We start from the raw sequence: 24,641 nt of genomic DNA on the forward strand, positions 1-24,641 counted from the left end.
GTCCTCCCCTCTGCTCCCAAATTCCTTGTTATTTTCTCATTTGCTGCCAAGGCGTTCTGTGATGTGCATCCTTCACCCCTGCCTCCTCCAGACCCTCAGCATCTTCAGAGAGTCTCCCCGCCCCCAGAAGGCACAGCTCCCTCCTCTGCCCCCAGACACATGGATTTTAAGGACTTGTTGGGGGGATCCCTGGGTGGCGCAGCGGTTTGGCGCCTGCCTTTGGCCCAGGGCGCGATCCTGGAGACCCGGGATCGAGTCCCACGTCGGGCTCCCGGTGCATGGAGCCTGCTTCTCCCTCTGCCTGTATCTCTGCCTCTCTCTCTCTCTCTGTGTGACTATCATAAATAAATAAAAAATTAAAAAATATATTAAAAAAAAAAAAAAAAAGGACTTGTTGGCTTCAAGCTAGCGCTAGCTTCGGCAGCATAGATACTAAAATTGGGATGATACAGAGAAGATTAGCATGGCCCCTGCGCAAGGATGACACACAAATTCGTGAAGGACTTGTTGGCTTCATGTGCTCCTGTGCCCGTGGCAGGCACTAGGACAGTGCCATGTGTTTCTTCGTGGCCCTGGCATTTCCTGGGACGCGCCACACAGAGTAGGTGCCCCAGGGAGATCTATGGATTTGAACCCAGAACCTAGGACCTCAGAGGAAGAAGGGGACTTGCAGCCCCATTCATGTGACAGAGGAAGAAACTGAGGCCTTAAACAGTATTGCAGTTGGGTGTCCTAATCTCTTCCCCTCTCTGAGCTTCAGTTTCCTTACCTGTCAAGTGAGGGGCAGGCGGCCCGATCCTGGGACTGTCACTCCTGACTTACATGGACCTCTTTCAGACCCTTCATTGGCCACTTATTCTGGCTGTGCGGCCTGGTGGGAATGCTTCAGCTCATATGTGGGTTTTCTGGTTGGAGGGGAGTGAGAGTTCTATCCCCCTGGGCTGCTGTGGGCTCCTGTGACGTTTGGGGGCTGCATTGTCCAGTCCCATCTCTGAGAAAAATCTAGAAAAGCAAGCACTGTTTTCTTCCTCTTCCGGTCTCAGGCCCTTTTCCTACCCCCTGCCAAGGGCCACTTTCGGTTATTACTGACTGTCCTCACTGGAGGGGAGTTTCTGAGAATCAGATAGCCAGTCCTTAGAGTAGGCTCAGGCAGGCCTGGATCAAGTCATGGGGACAGTTTACGGTTCCAGGGGACAACTGGAAGAGAAGAAGCAGGTTGAGAGGAGGGGGCAGTGAGGACCCCGCCCCTCCCATTGGCGTTGTTGCGGAATACAGCGACTAATGTCCCTGCCTCATGAGCCTATTTACCATGGTGTTTTGAGCACTCATTGAGGGAGCTGCAGGTACTATGTTTTAGGAAAATCAATTTAGCAGCTGGGACAAGGAACAGAAAGATTGGCAGATTGATTGTGATTGTTACCTAGGCAGGAGATTCATTCATTCGTTCATTCATTCATTCATTCATGTGTTCATCCAGTGTTTATGAAGCACTATGTGTCAGGCAGAGTCATAGGTGCTTTGGACACAGCAGTGGAAAAGACCGAGAGAGTCCTTGGGGGCTTATAAACAAGAGGAGAAAAAAAAAAAAGGAGAAAAAATAAAAAATAAATAAATAAATAAACAAGAGGAGAGACACACAAAATAGAAGCATGTCAGAAAATGAGTTCTGCTTCTGGAAATGGCAGGGTTGCTGGCACCAATCTAAGTCTCTGGCCAAGGGTACTTAGAGACAAAAGATATAATATAAAATACAGTGGTTTGAGAGCAATCAAAAACAGCCAGATGCCAGGGAGGAAACAATCTCCAAAGGAAAGAAGCAGATGTGGTGAGAGGTTCAATTAAGCAGTGTCTCCCCCTGAGAGCATTGCCCCATTTGAGGACCTCAAACAGAAAGTGGCAATCTTACTGGCCAACATTTGGGGCTACCAGAAAAGCTAAAAATCAAGAGGAAGAATCCTGGAAAGAAAGAACCCATAACAGTGTTCTCTTACAAATTCTCCTCAAATCCCTGGCAACTCCTAAACTGTGTCTGGGCAGGGTGAGGCAATAAGAAACCCACCAGGAAACAGCAGCAGAGAGGCAGAGGTTTTAGATGCTGCCTGGTGCTGAGGGAACAGCGTTTGGAATTCAGGTTCCCACCAAGTTAGAGGAGCTTGATAACTGCCTAAGGTTTTCCTTTGAAACTGCAAAAGGGTCTCACCTTATGATTAAACCCAAGGCCAACAGCCACACCCTAAGACTACAGGCAAAACCAAAACAACCCCACCCTAGTAAAACCTAAAACCAAGCCTCTAGAGATTAAGATGATCCACCAGTAATTTAGCTGCCTGCCAGAACAAAACTCAACATTCTTTTCAGGAAGATAAAAAAAATTCAGACTCCCTGTAACATGTCACCCACAACATCTCATATGCAATAAAAAAAATCCAGACTCTTTAGAACATTATCCACAATGTCCAATATGTAACAAAAATTACTAGACCTGCAGGTAGCTGGAAAAAGTGACCCATAATCAAGAGAAAAAAAATAATCAGTAGACAAAGACTCAGATATAACTCAGATATAGAAAAAAATATCAGATAATAATAAATGCTGTGAGGAGAACTACAATCAAGTAATATGATAGTAACTGAGTGGCTACTTTAGATTAACTCAGAATGGCCTTTTTAAAGATATGACTTTAGGACACCTGGGTGGCTCAGTTGGTTAATCATCTGCTTTTGGCTTAGGTGATGATCCCAGCGTCCTGGGATTGAAACCCACCTTGGGAGTCTGCTTCTCCCTCTGCCCCCCCTCGCCCCCGCTTAAACACTCGTGCACATGTTCTCTCTCTCTCTCTCAAATAAATAAGTCTAAAAAAAAAAATAGGGATCCCTGGGTGGCGCAGCGGTTTGGCGCCTGCCTTTGGCCCAGGGCGCGATCCTGGAGACCCGGGATCGAATCCCACGTCGGGCTCCCGGTGCATGGAGCCTGCTTCTCCCTCTGCCTGTGTCTCTGCCTCTCTCTCTCTCTGTGTGTGACTATCATAAATAAATAAAAAATAAATAAATAAAGTTATAAAAAAATAAATAAAGATATGACTGTTTTGAAAAAGTCAAATACCAGGCAGAGGAAACCATGCAAGGGCATTGAGACAAGAAAGTACCAAGCCAAGGGTGCCTGGCTGGCTCAGTCTGAAGCTTGCGACTCTTAGACTCAGGGTTGTGAGCTGGAGCCCCACATTAGATACAGAGATGACTTTAAAAATAAAATCTTATTTTATTTTTATTTATTTATTCATGGGACACAGAGAGACAGGCAGAGACATAGGCAGAGGGAGAAGCAGGCTCCATGTAGGGAGCCCAAGATGTGGGTCTCAATCCGGGGACTCCGGAATCATACCCTGAGCCTAAGGCAGATGCTCAACCACTCAGCCACTCAGGCATCTCTAAAAATAAAATCTTCAAGAAGAAAAGAAGGAAGTACCAAGCCTGTTCAAGGAAGGGCAAGGAGGGCAATGTGACTTGAGCAAAGGGGAATAGTGTGATCCAGGATCAGACTGGTAGGCAGGACCAGACTATGTAGGATCTTGTGTTCATGGTAAGAAGTTTGAATTTTATTTGAAGAGTGATGAATTGCCTTTGAAGGACTTTAAGCAGGACTTATTTGATAAGAGACTTATTTGATTTTTGTTATTTCTTTCTCTTACTGTGAGTGAGCCCATTTCAAATATTTATGAGCCAATTGCATTTCATTTTTTAGCTGTGCATATGTATCTTTTTTGAATATGTTGTTGACATTTTCCTCATAATTCATTATATTTTTATAGAAGCTCTTTTTATATTAGGGAATAAACTATTTGCCACCAATAAGTTATACATATTATTGCTATTGGAATTTTGGCTTTGCTTGTGGTATTTTTTGCCATGGAAAAAACTATAATGTCACTGAATTCATCACTGTTTCCTCTATGACCTTCAACATTCCAATATCATTTTTAAAAATTTTAGAACTTAATTTACATCTTTCAAAAAGCATCCTGATGGGCCATAGAGAGTGGCTTGAAGAGGGATGATAAGGCCATGGTGGAACAGAAAGAGCTTGGAGTTTGGACTCAGAAGACCGGGGCCAAATTTCAGCTCCGTCTCCAAACAGCCTCATGACTTGTCAAATCATTTCATACCCTTAGTCAATTTCTCTACCTGTAATAACATGGAAGAGTAACCATTGTAATGGCAACAACAGTAATTTACAGTGCTCTTACCATGTGTCACACCCTGCTCCAAACACTTGACATGCATTCTCTCATTTAGCCTTTACAATAGTCTGATGGGGAAACTGAGTCACGGAGAGGAAATGCAACTTGTGTGAGTCACACATTAAGGGGTAGAGCTGGGTTTTGAACCCTAGCAGTCAGATTCATGCCTTTAAGACATGGAAATTATCCTGAGAGGCTAGTGGCTAATGGATGCAATAATTCCTTGGTGACAGGGATGTCCTCTATGTGTGGGTTGTGTACTTCAGTGGCAGCCTGGGAATAAGTAGAAGGTGGTGAAACATGGGTGTCAGGCCTGGGTCTGCTTCCTGACTGCGTGACACTGTGAGCAGGTCACTTCTCCAAACCACGTTTCTCTTTTTTATCCCTCTCTCTCTCTCTCTCTCTCTCTCTCTCTCTCTCTCTCTCTCTCAGCTTTACTGAGATATAATTCACATATTAAATAACTCATCCATTTAAAACATACAATTGAGGGACGCCTGGGTGGCTCAGCAGTTGAGTGTCTGCCTTCGGCTCAGGGTGTGATCCTAGAGTCCCAGGATCCTTCTGCCTGTGTCTCTACCTCTTTCTGTGTCTCTCATGAATGAATAAATAAAATCTTAAAAAAAAAAAAAAAACATACAATTGATTGCGTTTTACTATAGTCACAGAATTTGGCAGCTATCATGACAATCCAACTTTAGAACATTTTCATCACCCCAAAAGAAACCATGCACTCCTGTGCAGTCACTTCCCATTCCCATTACCCCCAGCCCAGCCCCAAGCAACCACTATCTACTTTCCATACGTTGAAGTATTGATTTCTTAATCCGTACAGTCAGGTTGAAGTATTGATTTCTTAATCCGTACAGTCAGCGTGCTTGGGCACAGGCTGGATTCCAGTGCCTTGCCTAGAAGGGTCTGCACAGTGAGATGGTGGTGAGGACTGGGTGATCTAACATCTGAGAGAAGGCTTGCAACCTGGCGCCAGGCTCAGGGTCGGCGCCAGGCTCAAGGTCAGCGTCTGAAGGTGGCACTGGCCATTAAGAGCCAGCCCAGAGGGATCCCTGGGTGGCGCAGCGGTTTGGCGCCTGCCTTTGGCCCAGGGCGCGATCCTGGAGACCCGGGATCGAATCCCACGTCGGGCTCCCGGTGCATGGGGCCTGCTTCTCCCTCTGCCTGTGTCCCTGCCTCTCTCTCTCTCTGTGTGAATATCATAAATAAAATAAAAAAAAAAAAGAGCCAGCCCAGAGCGCAGCCCCAGTGGCGCAGCGGTTTAGCGCCATCTGCAGCCTGGGGTGTGATCTTGGGGACCTGTGGGGACCTGGGATCAAGTCCCAAATCAGGCTCCTAGCATGGAACCTGCTTCTTCCTCTGCCTGTGTCTCTGCCTCTCTCATAAATAAATAAATAAATAAATAAATAAATAAATAAATAAATCTCTTAAAAAAAAAAAAAAAGAGCCAGCCCAGCCCAGAGAACTCCTGTGATGGCTTCATGTCCTGCCTTCCCTTCCAGAGCCCAATGTCTTCGTCATCTTCAGCCATGGACTGCAGGGCTGCCTGGAGGCCCAGGGGGGGCAAGTCAGAGTCTCCTCATCCTGCAATGCCAGTCTTCCTGCCCAGCGCTGGAAGTGGGTCTCCCGGAATCGGCTCTTCAACCTGGGCACCATGCAGTGCCTGGGCACAGGCTGGCCGGGTACCAACACCACAGCATCCCTGGGCATGTACGAGTGTGACCGGGAGGCACTGAATCTCCGCTGGCACTGTCGCACACTGGGTGACCAGCTGTCCCTGCTCCTGGGGGGTCGCACTGGCAACTCGTCCAAGGCTGGTGGCCTTGAGCGTGGTGACCAGACCCGCAGCGGCCAGTGGCGCATCTATGGCAGCGATGAGGATCTGTGTGCGAGGCCCTACTATGGTGAGAGGCTTCTTGCAGGGAAGGGGAGAAGGGTGTCAGGAGGACTGGAGCCATCTCACTCCTGTGAGATGCAGGAGTGACAGGGCCTTTGGCCTCTGCGGACCTTTGGCAGAGCCATATCTTTAACTGCAATGGGAAACATTTGGGAATAATTAAGAAAATTCACTTCAAAGCATTTATTTTCAAGAAATTACAAAATTAATACATGCTTGTAAAGACCTCAAACAGTACAAAAGTGTGTAACGTAAAATTAAATGAAAATTCCCTTCCAGGCCCACTCTCCAGGGGAGACCCAAGCCTAACTCCCATAGGTGTCTGGATCCCGATTTTGCAGGGGTGACCGGGAACCAGAGTTACCTGGTGCGGGGCCTTTTCTGGTGGACAGCTCTGCACTGGGGGGAGGGGCCTTTTCCTGTAAGACGTCCTGATCTCTGAGCCGGAGCCTGGGGGGAGGGACAGCATTAGGGACATCAGGAGAACCTGATGAGAACCTCCTGGCCCTGTGAGATGGGCAGCAAGACCTACTCCCAGGCTCCTGCGCTAACCTAGTGCCAGAGGGAACCTGAAAGTCATAAGCAGCACTTGGGCTGTAGCATCAGTGCCCCGGCCTTGGCTCCCTGGGAGAGGGGTTTTCCCCCGAGGGCTGGGGGAGGTTGGGCAGCCTCTGGGGTCCAGATGCCAAGGGCCTGGCTCCCTTCCTGCAGAGGTCTACACCATCCAGGGGAACTCCCACGGGAAGCCATGCACCATTCCCTTCAAGTACGATAACCAGTGGTTCCATAGCTGTACCAGCACAGGCCGTGAAGACGGGCACCTGTGGTGTGCCACCACCCAGGACTACGGCAAGGACGAGCGCTGGGGCTTCTGTCCAATCAAGAGTGAGAGCAGGGTGGAGGGGGTGGGCCAGGGCGGCTCCTGGGGGTGGGCCCCTCGGGGCCTCGGGGCAGGTGGAAGAAGCTCAGGACTGGGGTGATGGGAGGCCCCTCAGTATAGCCGGAGCAGCACGTGTGTGAGGGTGTGTCTCTGCCCTCCTTGAGGGGCCTGTGTGTGGGACCCACCTGGCACTGTCGCGGTGGCAGGTAATGACTGTGAGACCTTCTGGGACAAGGACCAGCTGACGGACAGCTGCTACCAGTTTAACTTCCAGTCCACTCTGTCGTGGAGGGAGGCCTGGGCCAGCTGCGAGCAGCAGGGGGCAGACCTGCTGAGCATCACGGAGATCCACGAGCAGACCTACATCAACGGTGCGGCGGCGGGCAGTGGGGGTGGGGGAGGGGCTCTGCGGGGAGCCGGAGACCCGCGCCCCATCTTTGGAGGGCCCTGAGCCCTTTCTGCTGGTGGGGAGGGGAGGCCACCTGGAGGGGACACAGAGTGAGGAGGGCGGGGGGGGGCGATCCCCGCCTTCCCGCGTCTGTCCTGCTGTCAGGGCTCCTCACCGGCTACAGCTCCACGCTGTGGATTGGCCTTAATGACCTGGACACCAGCGGAGGCTGGCAGTGGTCCGACAACTCGCCCCTGAAGTACCTCAACTGGGAGAGTGGTGAGGCGGGGGGTTCGGGGCGCGGGGCGGCCAGGGGGCTGCAGAGGCGTTTGGCCTTATTCCTGCTCCAGGCCGTGGGGGGGGGGGGGTGCGGCGGGCAGATTTCCACCCCCTCCTGGACTGCCCCTGCCTCATGCAGTGCTCCCGTGGGACCGAGGCCCCGACGCCCTCTCCGCGGGGCGCGGGGCGCGGGCTGGGTTGCAGGCCTGGCCGGAGAGGCGGCCGCGGGCCTGAGCCCGCGGGGGGCGCAGAGGTTGGGACCCCGTGGGCTCAGGGAGGAGGCAGCGGGAGGCCCCGAGGAGCGCTCCGGGGCCGGGCTGTGAGTTTCCCTCTCCTGGGGTGCCGGCGCCCTGCCCTCCCCACAGATCAGCCGGACAACCCGAGCGAGGAGAACTGCGGGGTGATCCGCACGGAGTCCTCGGGCGGCTGGCAGAACCGCGACTGCAGCATCGCGCTGCCCTACGTGTGCAAGAAGAAGCCCAACGCCACAGCCGAGCGGCCGCCGCCGGGTGAGCCGAGGGGCGGGGCCTGCGCGGCGCGGGGCGGGGCCTGCGCGGCGCGGGGCGGGGCCTGCGCGGCGCGGGGCGGGGCCTGCGCGGCGCGGGGCGGGGCCTGCGCGGCGCGGGGCGGGGCCTGCGCGGCGCGGGGCGGGGCCTGCGCGGCGCGGGGCGGGGCCTGCGCGGCGCGGGGCGGGGGGCACGTCGGGGATTCTGATCCCGCCTGTGCTGAGAAACAATTGGAATGCGCCGTTAATTCTTTGCGAGAACCTTCGTCGAGAACTGTGCTAAATGCCGGCACTTGGCACTGTCCTTGTGGCAGTCACACTCCGCCAGAGGGTGACAGACCTCTCAACACACAATTAGAGTATCCTGAGTTATGTACCATTATAAAAATATGTGTAATAAATTTAGAGATGAAATGCCTAGAGAAGAAGCCACTTAAAGCTCCTGGGAGTTAAGATGGGTTGCTGCGTGGAAGTGACTGACAGTTGATTTGGACCTTTCAAGTTGACTGTAAGTTTAAAAAGGCATAAAGAGCTGTGAGGGAAAGGCATTCCTGGCAGAGGGAACCGCATGTGCGAAGGTGTGCAGGCCTAGACACAGACAGCTTCAAGTTTGGTGAGTACTGCAGTCCAGTTGGAGTATAGACTCTAATTACTTAAAGTGTGGTTTTTGGAGGAGCAGCATAGCATCCCCTGGGGGCTGGTTATAAATGTAGAATCTCAGCCCCCACCCCCAGCCCCCACCTGCATTTCATAAGATCCTCAGACAATGCGTGTGCAGGTGCAGCTGGTGTGCACTGGCTTAGCATGCATGCTAAAGAGACTAGTTGAGGGCAGCCCTGGTGGCTCAGTGGTTTAGCCCCGCCTTCAGCCCAGGGCCTGATCTTGGAGACCTAGGATCGAGTCCCACGTCGGGCTCTTTGCATGGAGCCTGCTTCTCCCTCTGCCTGTGTCTCTGTCTCTCTCACTCTGATGAATAAATAAATCTTAAAAAAAAAAAAAAAAAGAATAGTTCTGAAAGGTAGGTCGCAGCCAATCCCTGCAGGCTCTTGGCTGCTGGGTCCAGTTTGGGTGGGGAGCCTCTGCAGGTTCTTAAGCCAGGGAGTGCCTTGCTCACATCTGTGATTCATGGAGATAGCTCTCTGGGCCTTTGGCGGCAGTTGGAGCTCCATAGTGCTCTGAGTGCAAATCACAAATAAACTCCAACCACTTGCAGGGCTATTGTAAGGGTGGAGATCTGGCCTGGCCCCAAAGGATCGTGTCCATCCATGTCAGAGGATGTTTATCTATAGGTTGGAAGAGCTACTACCGTAATCTGGTAGCCGTGGGAATGAAGAGGGAATTCTTTTTACAAGAAAAAAACATCAAACCCAGAAAAAAATCACAGGCTCACAGAAAGTAAAGAGCTTACTGAGCAACACTTCTGCTTCTGACCACTAAAGTATTGCCAAAGATTGATTCAGGGCTGTCAGCTGGCCACTGCTTTCTCTTCTCCTCCCCTAAGGGGTCAGAAGCAAAGGCTGAAAGCGCTGGTGCCTCAGACCTAGAGCACTTCTAGCTGGAGGGAGCCTGCGGCAGGCATCAATTCTAGGTCATCTCAGAAGTTGCTTTGTGAAGGAGGGAGGGCCCCACTTTGGGCAGGCCTAGCCTATCTGGCCTCCTTTGGGCCTGACCCCTCCCCGAGTCCTCTGTCCCTGGATCTCCCCAGTATGGCCAGGGGAGAAGTCTCCTGTGGGGCCTCATGGACCCACAGATATGTCTGTGGCCGTGAAATGCCTCTTCCATCCCACTCTGAGCTAATTCTTGGATGCATTCTGCGTTTTGGGTCTCATCCCACAAGGCATGTCATTCCAAAGTCATGCATCATTGTGCTCCCAACACATCCACATTTCCTGAGCTTCCCTCCTCCCAACAGCCCAAGAAGGCCCCCTCGGGTCTGAGCTGGGTTCTGTCTGTGGCAGCTGCCTCGGGTCTTAGATTGGAGGCTGAGATGATTAACAAGTCTGAGCCCAGGAGTGAGTGGGCCCAGGCTCAGCTCTCCCCACTTTGCTGGGCCTCCGAGAAACAGGGTGTTAGACCCTGGAGCATCTCTGGGAATGGAGTGGATCCCAGAGTCAGTCTAGAGTGATGCTTCGAGTGGGCACATGCTTTTCCACCTGGCCGGCGGAATCTTGCCCAAGCCTGACATTGTGGGTGGTTTAGTGAAGTCTTGTTTTCTCTTGCCAAGGCCCAAGTGAGGGCTTGTTTGCTTCAAGTGCTCTGGGACTCCAATCCTAGAAAGTGAACCTGAAATGAGTGGAAGTGGGAGTGAGGAAGAGCTTGTTACTGGTTGGTTTCTCAACCCTGGGTGGAGCCCCAGGTAGAGGAAGGAGCAAGAGGAGAAATCCCCACTAGGGGATTTCTTCCAATCAGCCATGACTTCCTGGGCCACTAGCCTGGTGGGCCCCACTTCCCCATCCCTTCATCCTGGACTGCCAGGGTCAGCATGAAGTCCACACTCCATATGTACTATTTGAGGTAGTGACAGTAGTTTCATTTATTAAGCAAGGTGGACATAAGCTAAGTTTGCACTATAGTAGGAAGCTCCATTTACAGAGGAGGAAGCTGAGGCTCCCAGGGCTGGCCTGACCTGAGTCCCCACCCATCTGTTTCTGAAAGCCCCAGCTGGAGGGGTTATCCTATCTGGGGTGAAATCTGCCACCACCATCTGGGCCACCAGGCTCCCTGGAGGGCTTTGTCTTTTTTGCATCACTCAGCATTGAGAGCTGTTCTGGTGGCCAGGGCTGATCTGAGACGGGTTTGGGAAGGAGGCCCTGTCTGTGTTGACACTCAGCGGGTCTGAGCACCCTGGCTGGGTGGCTTGGTCCCTGAACGGCACCTCGTGGGTCTCTGCAGATGTGTGGGCCAATGTGAAGGTGGAGTGTGAGCCCAGCTGGCAGCCCTTCCAGGGCCACTGCTACCGCTTGCAGGCCGAGAAGCGCAGCTGGCAGGAGTCCAAGAAGGCATGTCTGCGGGGTGGGGGTGACCTGCTCAGCATCCACAGCATGGCAGAGCTGGAGTTCATCACCAAGCAGATCAAGCAAGGTGAGGGACTGCTCGTCCACACTCCCGGGGCAGAGGGCAGGGCCTCCTCAGTGCCCATCCTATCCTGGCCAAGAGGTCCTGGGACTCTTGGGGACTCCTGGGACTGTCTCTTCGTCCGTTGCCGGTGGCCGAGGCTGACCCCTCCCCGTCCTCTCTCCCCTCTCTCCTGCTGCATCCCAGAGGTGGAGGAGCTGTGGATTGGCCTCAACGATTTGAAACTGCAGATGAATTTTGAGTGGTCTGATGGGAGCCTTGTGAGCTTCACCCACTGGCACCCCTTTGAGCCCAACAACTTCCGGGACAGCCTGGAGGACTGTGTCACCATCTGGGGGCCGGTGAGAACCCCCTCTCCCCAGCCTTCTGGTGCGACCCAGACTAAAGGAGCGCTACTGTCAGCTCCTACCTCCACACCACCACCCTGTTGCCTCTCAGAAACCCCCACTTCTCCATCAACCCCTTCTCTTCCGCATGAAGTGTTCGAATCCTCCCTGCCCCCGACTGGCTGAGTCACCTTGGGCAAGTTACTTAACCTCTCTGTGCCTCTGTTTCCTCATCTGTCAATGGAACACTAACAGTGCCAACCTCAGAGAGTCTTTGGGGGGATTAGAGGGGTTAATTCTCATGGCGCCATCTTGGTCTGCCAGCTGCTCTTCCCCACCGGCAGGTGGCATCAGAAGCCGCATTTTATGGACACATTCCCTTGGCCGCTCCGTGCCAGCCCTACCCAGCCCAGGGTCCTGTCTCCTCAAAAAATGATGGGGTGGTGACTCTGCCATGGCTTTAGTTCTGATGCAATGTGGGGAGATGAAGGAGTTAGTGGAGGCCTTCGAGCAGACCTAAGAGATCCTTTAAAAAGACAAAGTCCGAGAAACAGGATACTGACTCCGGGGACAGATAAGACATTCTGCTGTGACATACTGCACATGGTGCCAGGACTATGGAGACAGAGCCATCTGGCATGAGGGATGCTATTTAAAAATTTATAAACAGTTATTTGTTGAGTGTCTGCCACGTGCCAGGCATCCTCCTGGGGCCTGGGCTGTAAACACCTCTGCCCTCTGGATGGAGCCAAAGGCAGACAAACTGCTGGCCAGGAGCCGGGGAACACAGGACAGCCTTGGAACACAGAGAGGTCAAGCAAGTGGACGCAGGGGCAATTCTGAAAATCAACTTCACCTTCAAGGGGTTTGGGGGAGAGAGGGCTGAGACTCTCCCTCATCCTGTGTCCCTAGGAAGGTCGTTGGAACGATAGCCCCTGTAACCAGTCCTTGCCGTCCATCTGCAAGAAGGCAGGCCAGCTGAGCCAGGGGGCGGCCGAGGAGGACCACGGCTGCCGGAAGGTGAGGGTGCTTCTGGAGCTGCTCCTGGTGGTGGTGGTGGGGCAACCAGAGGAGTTCCCAGGGGAGGGAGGAGGCAGATGGAGTCCTGCAGCCTCCCATGGCCTCCTCCCTTACTTGGCTCGTCCCTTCTTCCTGCTCTCCAAACTGCTCCGTTCCAGAAAAGGCTGATAGTGGATGAGGTGGGGTGGGGCCCCTCTCCATGAAGAAGCTACTTCCCAGAGGCAGCGGGGAACAGGAGGTGGGGGGGCAGGCCCCCGAGTCATCACCTGAGTGAGGCTGCCAGGGTGCACCCCAGTCCTGCTTGGCCACCTCTGCTGGCACACCCCTTGCCCTCTGATAGAGTGTGTGCTTGTCTGTCTCCCCCCTGGACAATGAGGCCATCCTGGTGTCGCCTTGCTGTGTCCCTAGCCCCAGGGGCTTCCAGGTGTGAGGGAGGGAGGGGATGAAGACTGACTGGGTTAGTGGGCCAGTGCGTGTATGACTGAGGGTATGGGTGGGTGATGCCCGTGTCCTCCTCCAGGCCCTCCCCGGCCCCCCACCACCTGGCCCCCAGCCAAGCAGGGGGGTGAGTGGTGTGGGTGAATATGGGAGGTTACTCAAAAAAGACACTTCATGGTGCTTTGGCCCCTGATGGCTCCAGCTGCCAAGGCCACGCTCCTGCCAGCCTGTCCCTGCCAGTTTGGCTTCTCATTCTGTTTTCCTTTGGATCAAGTCACTCACCGCACCCTGCCTCCTGTGAACTCCAAGCTCTGCCCCAGGGGGAGGGGCCTGAAACAACAGGCATGTACCCACAGTGGGGAGGAGAGAGAGCAGACAGGGACCCTGCTGAAGCATCCAGGAGGCTGGCAGGGTCAGGGACTGGCCCAGGGGCCCTGACCTGGCTCGGGGTGAGGTGGTGGCAGGGGAGGAGGAGTGACCAGCTTCCCTGAGCATCCGGGCCACCCGACCTGTGTGTGCAGTGTTGTGTAGCCCCGGTTAATGCCCTGGGAGAGCCGAGATCTTTGCACAGTCCCACTGTCTACCCCAAGGCGTTCCCCGTCCCCCACCTTCTCTTTTGCTCTGGCTCCTGCCCACAGGGCTGTGTCTCTCTCCTAACCTTGAGTCTACCCTAAGGCTTCCCATTTCAAGGGCTCCTGGAGAGGAAGGCCCTGGCACCTGGTGTCTCAGGAGGAGCAGGGCTGTGGTGAGGACAGGCAAAGCCTTTGCGGTGCGGGTTCGAGTCCAGGCTCCACCTTGTACTATCTGTGTATGAAAACCAATCACTTAATTTATCTGAGCCTCAGTTCCTCTTTTGAAAGGCAGGAGCAGAGAGCTCAGGGTGGCCCAAGGGGAGAGGAGTCTCCCTTGGGTAAAGGCTTGCTTGGTCTTGTGGGGGTCCGATGGTAGAGAGCCAGCCCCTCAGGAGCAGTGGTCTCTTCCAAAGCTTCACTGCTTCTCACTGAGGGTCTGTCCCCCCACCCCAGGGTAGGTGCACCCTCCACTTACTCTACCTTTTCCAGGACCCAAGGATTACCTGGGCCCTCTGCATCCTGGCAGCCCTCCCAGCTTTTCAGCTCTGTTTCTTAGCCAACTGGCAATTTTCCCACTGTGACTCTTGGTTTAAATGCCCAGAGAGGAGTCCAGTGGGCCACTCATCTTTTTTCACCAACCCACCGGCAGATCAGCCACCCTTGAGCCATGCTCACCCTCCGGTCTGGCAGTTGTGGGTAACGGTAGGGAGAGGAGTGTGAGGCTGATGAGGTGCAGAACACAGCACGGGAAGAGCTGTCCCTGGTGTCAAACCAGTCCCCTCTGTCCTGTGCCCAGGCCTGTGGCACGATCAGTGATGCCACTGCTGGCACCCCCCACCCAGGATTTATGGGTGAGGGAGGAGAGTCGTCCCCGCAGACATCCCTCTTCTGCCCATCTCTCGAGCCAGGGTTGGACATGGCACAGCCCATCCTGCTACTGGCTGGGGGAGGACCAAGTAACCTACAGTGAGGCCCGGCGCCTGTGTACCGATCACGGTTCCCAGCTGGTCACGATCACCAACAGGTACAGGATGGGCATGTGCCCAGACCAGCCCTCATTCCTATCCTGGCCCAAACGGTGGCATTTGCCATCAAGCACACAGGGACTAAGTCCTTGGAGCCTCAAATGGCTAATGTCATCATAAGAATTTTTCAGATATCATCACAAGAATGACTCCTATTATTTAGTGACCCCATTGTGGGGCAGGGCCTGGACAGGGGCACAAACAGGTGTAGGTGTGGGCTGCCTGCCCAAGAGAGGGCTGGACTGTGTCTGTTTCTCTCTACTTTCTTCTCAGCCAGGCACAGAGGTGCAGGCAGTAGGGGGGAAGGTCAGTTGCTGTGTGTCAGCTGCAGGGTCTCCATGGGCCCCCACTTGCCCTAAGCAAGTTACCGGGTATAACACTGAAGTTCCTAGGGCAGGGCATCTGGCCTGTGGTTCAGGGACTGAGGGGTAAGGGGTGGTGGGAGCTCCCTGCCTGACCAGCTTCTCTCCCACAGGTTTGAGCAGGCTTTTGTCAGCAGCCTCATCTACAACTGGGATGGCGAGTACTTCTGGACTGCCCTGCAGGACCTCAATAGCACCGGCTCCTTCCGCTGGCTCAGTGGGGATGAGGTCATGTACACTCACTGGAACCGGGACCAGCCCGGTAAGCCCCTCCTCTGTGGCACCTGCTCAACCCCTTCTCTGACTTTCCTTGGGAAAGCCAGGAGGCCGTATGGGCCTGCTGCTCAGGACCGACTCCCAGAGCCTCCCAGGAAACTGATCATTGGTACAGTGTGGGCAAGTGATTAGGAGCCAAGGCTCTGAGACCAAACCAACTGGCGCATCTTTGAGCCTCAGTTTCCCTTATGCCAAACAAGGATAACGGTACTTTGCTCATAGGGCTGACGTGATGTTGAACTGGATAAATAGACATGAAGTGCTTAGAGTAGTGCAAGCGCTGGCCATCAGAATTGTTGCCATTTCACACTCACTGTCTCTTTTAGACTTTTCAATAACCTGATGAGACTGAGGATAAAACAGCCTCAGTGAGGTTAAGCAACTTGCCAGAAGATCTCCCAGGAGTAAGCACAGGGCTAGGACTGCCTCCATTCCCTTCCGGGCCCTGCAGAGCCCAGCAAGCTGGTCACCAGTGCAGGGGGCCGAGGCCGGGGAGGTGTGCTGTGAAGATGTGGGGGAGAGCGGGCCCATGAGTCCTCAGCAAGCGGGTCTCTGCTCCCTCCTCCAGGGTACAGCCGTGGGGGCTGTGTGGCCCTGGCCACGGGCAGCGCCATGGGGCTGTGGGAGGTGAAGAACTGCACGGCATTCCGGGCTCGCTACATCTGCCGGCAGAGCCTGGGCACACCAGTGACACCGGAACTGCCTGGGCCAGATCCCACACCCAGCCTCACCGGCTCCTGTCCCCAAGGTTGGGGGTCAGACCCCAAACTCCGGCACTGCTATAAGGTAGGCGGTGGCCGCTGGTGTGGGAGGAGGGACAAAAACAAAGCCAGGGTCAAGGGCAGCCCCAGTGGGGCCCAGCCATGATCCAGGGTTCCAGGGCCACTATCTCCCCACCATGGACTGCAGACGGAGGTAATTTTTCGATGATGCTCTTGTCAGTGAAATTGCAGGTCTGGTACATAGTAGGTGCTTGATGAAGGTGAGGAACTGAGAAAAAAAAGACAAGGGAGAGAATTGATTTCAGAGGTTCCCAAATGTTGGGCCTGGGCTGGTGCCTTTCACAATCACCTGGGCAGCTTGATAAAATAAATTCTAGGCTGCCAATTGTGGAGACTGGGATTCTTTAGGTTGGAGTAGGGCCTGGTCCTCTGATTTTTAAACTCTGCTGGGTTTGGGAGCCATCCTTATAGTCCAAGGTCTTTTATTACATGAGGAAATGGAGCCCAGGGAGGGGGAGGGACTTGCCCACAGCAAACAGTGGCTCTCTGGGATAAGAACCCAGGTCTTGGACTGGTTCCGGGATCTGGGCAGGGGGTGTTCTCTAGGAGCGGGCGATACTGGCTCCCCTCCCCTGAGGTTCATTCTCCGACAAGCAGGATTGTCTTAGCTAGCCTGCATTCCTGTCCAGTGAGGCCCCAGCCTCCTCCCTACTGCTGTCATAGGAGGCCAGGTGGACCAGTAGGGACAGCTTGGACCCCTGGACTTTGTTCCTGTAGGTATTCAGCTCTGAGCGGCTGCAGGATAAGAAGACCTGGGTGCAGGCCCAGGGGGCCTGCCAAGAGTTGGGGGCCCAGCTGCTGAGCCTAGCCAGCTATGAAGAGGAACACTTTGTAGCCAACATGCTCAACAAGATCTTCGGGTACTGAGCCTGGGGCAGTGGCTTGCATGCACCTGTGTGGTTCTTGGTTTTGCTGGATACAGGGCAGAGGGCAGGGTGAAGGCGCCCCCAGTGAGGCTTGTCTGAGGGCTCAGAATGACCTGTGTATCCGCAGCTAATGCTAGGATCGCCCTGTCCTCCTTCAGGCAGCCCTGGTTGGAGACTCTGTTGCTCACCAGTGTCAGGGAGCCAACAGTGTCCCCTGCAGACTCACAGACTTTTACGAAAGTAACTGCCCTCCCCAGCCCTCCTTGTCCATGGTAAAATCTTCTGCAAGTAGATCCAAGTTGAGCTTCCCCCCCACCCCCAACACCATCCCATAACAGCTCACTCTCTTCAATAAATAACTTTTCCTGAGAGACAGGAGGAGAAAAGCTACAGACCCCATGTCTGTCCTGTGGGCATCCTATGATACACAGCACCTGTAATCCCTTAGCAGTGGGAAACATCCGAATGGATCCAGGCTTCCCAAGATCTTAGTTCCAGGGACATGTCTTTCCAGCAAACATTAAGATTACGTTATTTGACTAGTAATTATAGCTCTCTATATTGATGGCCTCTTACCATGTCTCAGATTCTGCACTAAACATTTAATCCTCTTTCGGTCTTTTCTTCAGCCCTAAGAAGTAGACATTATCCTGGACCCATGTGGGCTGATAGAGAGGTTGGGTTATTTGCCTGCGGTCAGGGAGCTGCTCCATGGGTGAACCAACACTGGAATCTACTTTTATCTGATTCCAGAGCCCCAGGTCTATGCTCCAACTCCAGTGACTTACTAAACTCCCTGAAGTGAAAGCCTACAGAGTCTTGCTGGCAGAGCAAACCCCACCCAAAGGGAAGCCAGGGAAGGGAGCCAGGTCAGCCCTCCCCAGCCCCAGTGAGCTGGGCGCCTGGTCCAGCTAGGTCAGTTCTCTCTGGGGAGAGAACCCATAAAGGTGGCCCCAACAGTGTCTTGCTGGTGAGTGTGAAGCCCAGATGGAGAGGCCCCAGGACCTCAGGACTGCCCAGGTCACCTGCAAGGGGCTCCTGCCCCTCTCATCCCCATCTCTATTGCCCCCTCCCCTGGGTTGTGCTGAAGTGAATCAGAGCCCGAGATCCACGAGCAGAACTGGTTCTGGATCGGCCTGAACCGTCGAGACCCCGGAGCCGGGCAGAGCTGGCGCTGGAGCGACGGCTTGGGGGTGAGCCCGCCTGGAGGGGGCGGTCAGGGGTGGGCGGGGCCGCGGTGGGCGTGGTCTTAGGGCCTGAGCAGGCAGGTTAAGGGGGGCGGGGCGCCCAGCCCGGGCTGGGGGTTCCTAGCGCCTGTCAGGCCTTTTATACGAATGTTCTGGGGACGCGGAGGCCTGCGCCAACCTTCTCCCACTCCCGCCTCCAGTTCTCTTACCACAACTTCGACCGCAGCCGGCACGACGACGACGACATCCGGGGCTGTGCTGTGCTCGACCTGGCCTCCCTGCAGTGGGTGGCCATGCAGTGCGAGACGCAGCTGGACTGGATCTGCAAGATCCCTCGAGGTTGGGTGGGATGGTGCTGGGGAGCGGGGCAGGGGGCGCAGGGCGGTGGGGCCGGGAGTCCAGGGGAGGGTCTCCGTTCCCTGCAGCATCGCTGTCCCTGTTGTCCCCGTAGGCACAGACGTGCGGGAGCCCGACGTCAGCCCCCAAGGTAAGGCCCCCCGCCCACCGTGCTCCCCTTGGTGGTCGGGAGAGGGTGAGGGGCGTCACCTCTGGGGCCGGGCCTGGCGGGATGGAATGAAAGGAGTTAGGGATTCGAGCCGAGAGAAGAGGAATCGTGGCGCCTGGAACCCGTCTCCAAGCAGGGACAAGCCTGGGCTTAGAGCGGTGTCTGGGGGGGGGGGGCGGGGGGGCTAGGCGCTCGCAACCCCTGCTGGTCTCCAGTCCCACGCTCACACTGCCCCCCGCAGGCCGGCGGGAGTGGCTGCGTTTCCAGGACGCCGAGTACAAGTTCTTCGAGCACCACTCCACGTGGGCTCAGGCGCAGCGCATTTGCACGTGGTTCCAGGCCGAGCTGGCCTCCGTGCACAGCCAGGCGGAGCTGGACTTCCTGGGGCACAACCTGCAGAAGGTGAGCACACCAGTGAGCATGGGCCTGATGGCAGTGGGAGGGCAGGCCCGGGGAGGCGAGGCCCTGCCAACCCTTATCTGCCTGACCGGTTTCCCCAGTTCTCCCGGGGCCAAGAGCAGCACTGGTGGATTGGCCTGCACACTGCAGAGAGTGATGGGCGTTTCAGGTAGGAGCCTTCCAGGGTCAGCAGGTGTGGGAGGGAGCCGGTGCCGGGACCTCCGGGCACCACCCCCAGATGGGAGCTAGGGAGGCTGCCCACAGAGACACATAGACCTGGATTTGAATTCAGCTCTGTTCCTCCCTGGCTGTGTGGCCTTGATCAAATGACTTAACCTTCGTGGGCCTTGATTTTCTCATCCAAAAATGAGCCTAATGAGGCCTGCCTGGTAAGATTGCTCTGAGGATTAGAAATAAGGTATGTGAAGTCCTTAGCATAGGACTTCATCCAGCATCCAGCACGTAATTGGGCACCAAATAATCGCAGCTCATATAATGCTGGGGCCACCCATGAATAAGGCCCCCTCAGGACACGGGCAAGAATATACGATGTCCAGAGGGGCCTCTTTGTATTCAATACCCACCTACCATGCATGAGGGGGCTTGAGGCAGGAAGGATCAGGAGCACATGTTTATCTGAGCACACTGCTGCCCTTGCACCTCTGTTCTGGGATTCTTGGACTTTTCCAGTTAGCAAATGAGTGCCCATGGAGGGCTGCACCTTACGTGGAGGCACCAGGTCTTTAGGTCCCCAGCTACCCTGAGCTCAGTAGCCTTACTCTCAGCCTGCAGCCACTGAACCCCTGGACTTGGGCCCTTCCCTGCCCCCATCTTGGTGGCCTTCATTGCTGTATCCAAGGTAGGTTGGGCCCAGGGACAATGCTGGAGCCTTCTCTGCTCGGTGTCATTGCAGGTGGACAGATGGTTCCATTATAAACTTCATCTCCTGGGCACCTGGTAAACCTCGGCCTATTGGCAAGGATAAGAAGTGTGTGTACATGACCGCCAGCAGAGGTGAGGGCGAGGGCGGGGCAGGGAGGGTGCAGAAGCTGAGCAGAGGGTTGATGTTGGGGGAAGGGAGGTGAGCAGGCCCATCAGTCTCTTCTCAATCTCTTTGTTCCCGCAACCCCAGGGGGGCTAGACCCAGAGAGGGGGCCTGTGCCCCTGATCCAGCAGCCACAGAGGACTGGAGTTCAGAGCTAGACACAGGCACCTGACCCCTGTGTCCTCTTCTTAGAGCATGAGGCAAGGGTGCTGCCAGCCCTGCCCGGTGCTAGAGTGACTGCCCTCCTCTTTCCACAGAGGACTGGGGGGATCAGAGGTGCCTGACAGCCTTGCCCTACATCTGCAAGCGCAGCAACAGCACTGGAGAGCCACAGCCCCCAGACCTGCCGCCCACGGCCCTGGGGGGCTGCCCCTCTGGCTGGAACCAGTTCCTTAACAAGGTAGGGGGGCCACCTAAGGGATTCAGGGGAGACGATGTGAACATGAGAGGGCTGAGCTTTAGGAGTCCTGGCCCTCTGGCGACACTGGAGTCATGGCCTCTTGCCTATACCCATCGACCTCTCTCCTACTTGGCCCCAGTGCCTGGGCTAGACTCCTGAAAAATAACTCTGTATAGTAGCCCCTTCTAATCCACCAGGTAATGAGGGTGTCCACATAGGTTGGTGAGTTGTCTAGCTCAGTGGTCACCAAACATTTTGATAATGAATCTCCTACTAGTAAAACACAATATTAAACATATGAAATATGTGTATCTACATCAGGTATATGTGTGTAAAGAAATACATATTTACTTCCATACTAATGTAGCGAATGTTGTACATAGTAAACTATGCGCAAGAGCAAAAGAATATGCACTAAAGATTGAAAAGGAATATTTTTAAGTTTAAAAAATTTTTTCTTTCTTTTTTTTTTAATTTTTCTTTCTTAGTGGAATGAGGAAAGTCCTCAGAAATGATCAATTATGAGAATTATTCACATTTAAATAATTTTAATAAGAGCCAGGTAATTGCATATATTTCATTATTTTAAAAAATCCCAGTCTGACACTTTCTGATTAGAGACTTCACAGGTCTTGTTTGAAGTTTGAATTATTTTAAAACATGGGTTTAATGGTTATTGTAGAGGAAAGTTGCCTCACAAAGGCAAATATATCAAAATGGAAAAGTTCATCCATCATCAACTGGGCTTTCTTTGTTTTTCAGTCCTTCTACCAACTAGACAAAGGTTTTTGTTTAAAAATCAGCTAGTACATCTCTGCATTTTAAATTAAACTGTCAGGCTCCTGGATGGCTCAGTCAGTTAAGCGTCTGCCTTCAGCCTAGGTCATGATCTCAGGGTCCTGGGATCGAGCCCCACATTGGGCTCCCTGCTCAGTGGGGAGCCTGCTTCTCCTTCTCCCTCTGTTGCTCCCCCTGCTTGTGTGCAGGCTCGCTCTCTCTCTCTCTCTCTCTCTCTCTGCCAAATAAATAAATAAAATATTTAACCTGCCTCATAAACTAATCAGGAGACCCGATTAAGATGGTTTAAGAATAAGTCTTTGGCAGATTTTTTGAAACATTCAGGAAATTCTTTTCCCAAGGGTTTTGAATGTGCGGACAAGAAAGTTGGAGACAGTAACGGTAATCAGGAGGGATATGTTTCTAAACATATTCGCAGAATGTTCCTTCTAGAGTGTGAGTTTCTTTCCAAAAGTGGTTAGTTTTGTACTCATGGGCTGATTAGTCAGACCTGGTTAGATCTTCACTGTTCTTACATAGTGGCTCACAAGAGCTTGTCCCAGGAAGAGAGGAGCACTATCTTCTTGTTGGTGCTGGCATCTCAAGTATGAGCTTCGATCCGTGCTTTCTTTGCGGACGTTGTAAAAACCATTTAGCCGGATTGTGAGGATTAGATTAGTTAACGCTAGATCATATAATCCGTAAATCTTTGTCCTGCATTGGAGTGCAGCCAGCCTCTTAGTGTCATAGAGCTCTTACTGTCTTCAGAATATTCAAGGGAATATTATATCTTTCCTACCTTAAAAGAAAAAAAGAAGAAAAAAACATGTACAATATTAAAAACTTGGGGAAAAAACAGAAAGAACGAAAATAAAACTCAGCCTTTCCAGAAATAGCCACTATTAATATTTATTACTCTGCTTCCTTCCTTTTTCCATGTAATTGAGATCATACTACGTAACACGTTTTTGTATCCGGCCTTTCTTTGTCAGTATTACATTTTGAGCATTTCCTCATATCATTACATTGCTTTTTTTCCAGAAACTTATTCTCCTGGCTTCTTCCACCTGATATAAAACCGAATGTATTGTATGTATGTAATTAGTCTCTTTCTTCATGTGTGTCGGCATCATTGTAAAGATACCAGTTACTCCCGTGGCAAAAGCCTTTGAACTGTGCGGGGCCGTTTGCCCCTCCACTGCCTTGCCCCAGACACCTTGCTTCGTGAGTTCTCTACCCCCTGCTGCAGCCCCATAGCATCTGGATGTGGGGGGAGAGAGTGAGGGCCTGCCTCCCCTCCCCCAGCTTCAAGCTCCTGTAGGGCAGGACCACTGGCCTCTGACACGCCACTTAATACACTTGCACACGGTGGGGAGACCCCGAGTGTTGCTGAATTGAGCTGATACTTCCTCTCTAGCTGCTGACACTTGCTGATACTGATGTGACCTTGCTGCTGCTAATTTTATGACTAATTCCACTGATTGTTTAAAAGAGGCCTCAGAATATCTCTGAACTACTTCTGTGAAATCAAATGCATGCGCTTTGTGATAAACCTTCCCTCAGACTCTTGCATCATTTCTGGGTTTATAATGTTCAGCCCAAATCTGACGTTTGCATTGGTAAGCTAATGCTAGAACTCGTGCTCTTACTAAGAGCTTTCACTTCTTAAGCACTTGCTATCATGTTGTGCACTGTTCTCTTTAACTCTTAAAATGACCCCAAAAGACAGATATTTTTATGTTCTCATCTTATGGAAAGTTTATATCAGATCTGGAGTCTGACCTGTCCATGTCCCCTGGCCCCCTTTGTGACTCCAAAGCTTCCTTCCTTCCTTTCTCCCCCATCAGACTGAGGAGAAAATCACTGGAAATCATTCATTTTCAGAGCCTTCACTTGAGAGATTTCCCATAGAGCTGCTGCCTCACAAAGATCATTCAGAAGAGAAGATGAGAGTGTCATACAGATGAACATTAAGTTCAAAGGAAAAAAAATAACAGATTTCAGGCAACATGCGGAAAGGTGTTGAGCTAAAATCGAGGCAGCCCTTGTCCCCATGCATGGCCCAGGTGCTGTTGTCATAGGTAGTAGAGTCTTTGGTGGCCCAAAGACATCCTGCCACTTACAACCCCCCCACCTCCCACCAGGCATAGGCAAGCGTACGTGACTGTGCTGTGTCAGGCTGAGAGGGTGCCAGAGCCTTGCTCAAGGAGCCCCAGATGTCCTGGTTCTGTTCTGTTATTCTCACAGTCCTCGAAGCCTCGCAGGGCCTACCGCTGAGTGCTACATAGCAGAGTTTCTGGGTTTGTGGGACAGGGTGGTGGAGGTGGACATCACGCCTCTCCCTCCGCCCCAGTGTTTCCAAATCCAGGGCCAGGACCCCCAGGACCGAGTGAAGTGGTCAGAGGCACAGTTCTCCTGTGAACAGCAAGAGGCCCAACTGGTCACCATTGCAAACCCCTTAGAGCAAGGTAGGGCCAGCCCATGGGAAGGCCCCAGTAATCCTCTGACACAGTGCCCCCCCGTCAAAATGGCTAGACCAGAACGAGCAAGGGGCTGGCTGCCCTGTTGCTCATAACTCTCTCTTCTGGGGGACTGTAGCATTCATCACAGCCAGCCTGCCCAATGTGACCTTTGACCTTTGGATTGGCCTCCATGCCTCTCAGAGGGACTTCCAGTGGGTGGAGCAGGAACCTCTGCTGTATACCAACTGGGCACCTGGGGAGCCCTCTGGCCCTAGCCCTGCTCCCAGTGGCAACATACCGGTGAGGAAGCCCCCTCCTTGCCCCCCTGACCTGCAGCACTTGCCTTCACTCCCATGGTCTCCCTCTTCCAGCCTCTTTGCTGGGAATGCAGCCTCAGGGCGTGGGGGGGGGGGACAGTGGCACAAGGGGAGAGCTGCCCGGGCTCCTCTGAGCAGCCCCCTCCCCCCAGACGAGCTGTGCGGTGGTCCTGCACAGCCCCTCCGCTCACTTCACTGGCCGCTGGGACGATCGGAGCTGCACAGAGGAGACGCACGGCTTCATCTGCCAAAAGGGCACAGGTACGGGTCTCCAGTGACCTCAGGGATATCAGCACTGGGCCAGATGCTGTGGGCCGTGCCTGGAGGAATGATGAAACGTGGTCCCTGACGTCACTCCCAGAATCTAGTATCTGCTTGGGATGCAGAGAGGCAGAAAGACCAGGCCCCAGTCAGAGGAAAAGGCAATGAGCCCCGGGGCTCTCAGGTAGAATGTTTGGGGGTCTGGAGGCCCGAGCAGGTGCAGCTGGACACTGGGCAGGCCTGGTGTCGGGGAACCTGCATTTGTGCCTCTGAGGCCCCTGCGGCTCCTGTGTGTTCTCCCGGGCCCGTGGGGTCCCAGTGGGTCATGGCTCCAGCGAGCCCCTCAGC

General features: G+C 53.6%; 1 protein-coding gene and 2 non-coding genes across 5 annotated transcripts in view; all 3 read left to right on the forward strand.

The window, feature by feature from the left end:
• The window catches only part of MRC2 (mannose receptor C type 2), a 54,046-nt gene that overhangs the window by 25,767 nt on the left and 3,638 nt on the right, over nucleotides 1-24,641 (forward strand). For 2 of the 3 annotated variants that reach the window (XM_041725346.1, XM_041725344.1), the window contains exons 2-23: nucleotides 5,752-6,153; nucleotides 6,858-7,031; nucleotides 7,233-7,397; nucleotides 7,580-7,693; nucleotides 8,059-8,202; nucleotides 11,091-11,279; nucleotides 11,460-11,614; nucleotides 12,512-12,619; nucleotides 14,538-14,653; nucleotides 15,130-15,278; nucleotides 15,861-16,078; nucleotides 16,792-16,934; nucleotides 18,031-18,133; nucleotides 18,328-18,466; nucleotides 18,579-18,614; nucleotides 18,874-19,034; nucleotides 19,133-19,200; nucleotides 19,945-20,045; nucleotides 20,334-20,476; nucleotides 23,607-23,721; nucleotides 23,852-24,015; nucleotides 24,185-24,293. In XM_041725346.1, coding sequence (XP_041581280.1) covers nucleotides 5,752-6,153; nucleotides 6,858-7,031; nucleotides 7,233-7,397; nucleotides 7,580-7,693; nucleotides 8,059-8,202; nucleotides 11,091-11,279; nucleotides 11,460-11,614; nucleotides 12,512-12,619; nucleotides 14,538-14,653; nucleotides 15,130-15,278; nucleotides 15,861-16,078; nucleotides 16,792-16,934; nucleotides 18,031-18,133; nucleotides 18,328-18,466; nucleotides 18,579-18,614; nucleotides 18,874-19,034; nucleotides 19,133-19,200; nucleotides 19,945-20,045; nucleotides 20,334-20,476; nucleotides 23,607-23,721; nucleotides 23,852-24,015; nucleotides 24,185-24,293 — 3,216 coding nt within the window. The other variant, XM_041725347.1, reaches the window with a different exon arrangement.
• LOC121474295 lies at nucleotides 409-515 on the forward strand. Its single transcript, XR_005983316.1, has one exon. It is a non-coding gene; the product is annotated as a U6 spliceosomal RNA (small nuclear RNA).
• On the forward strand, nucleotides 16,214-16,290 carry LOC121474366. The gene has a single exon (XR_005983376.1). It is a non-coding gene; the product is annotated as a small nucleolar RNA SNORD66 (small nucleolar RNA).

The sequence above is a fragment of the Vulpes lagopus genome, chromosome 12, assembly GCF_018345385.1.
Source record: "Vulpes lagopus strain Blue_001 chromosome 12, ASM1834538v1, whole genome shotgun sequence".
Lineage (NCBI taxonomy): Eukaryota > Metazoa > Chordata > Mammalia > Carnivora > Canidae > Vulpes > Vulpes lagopus.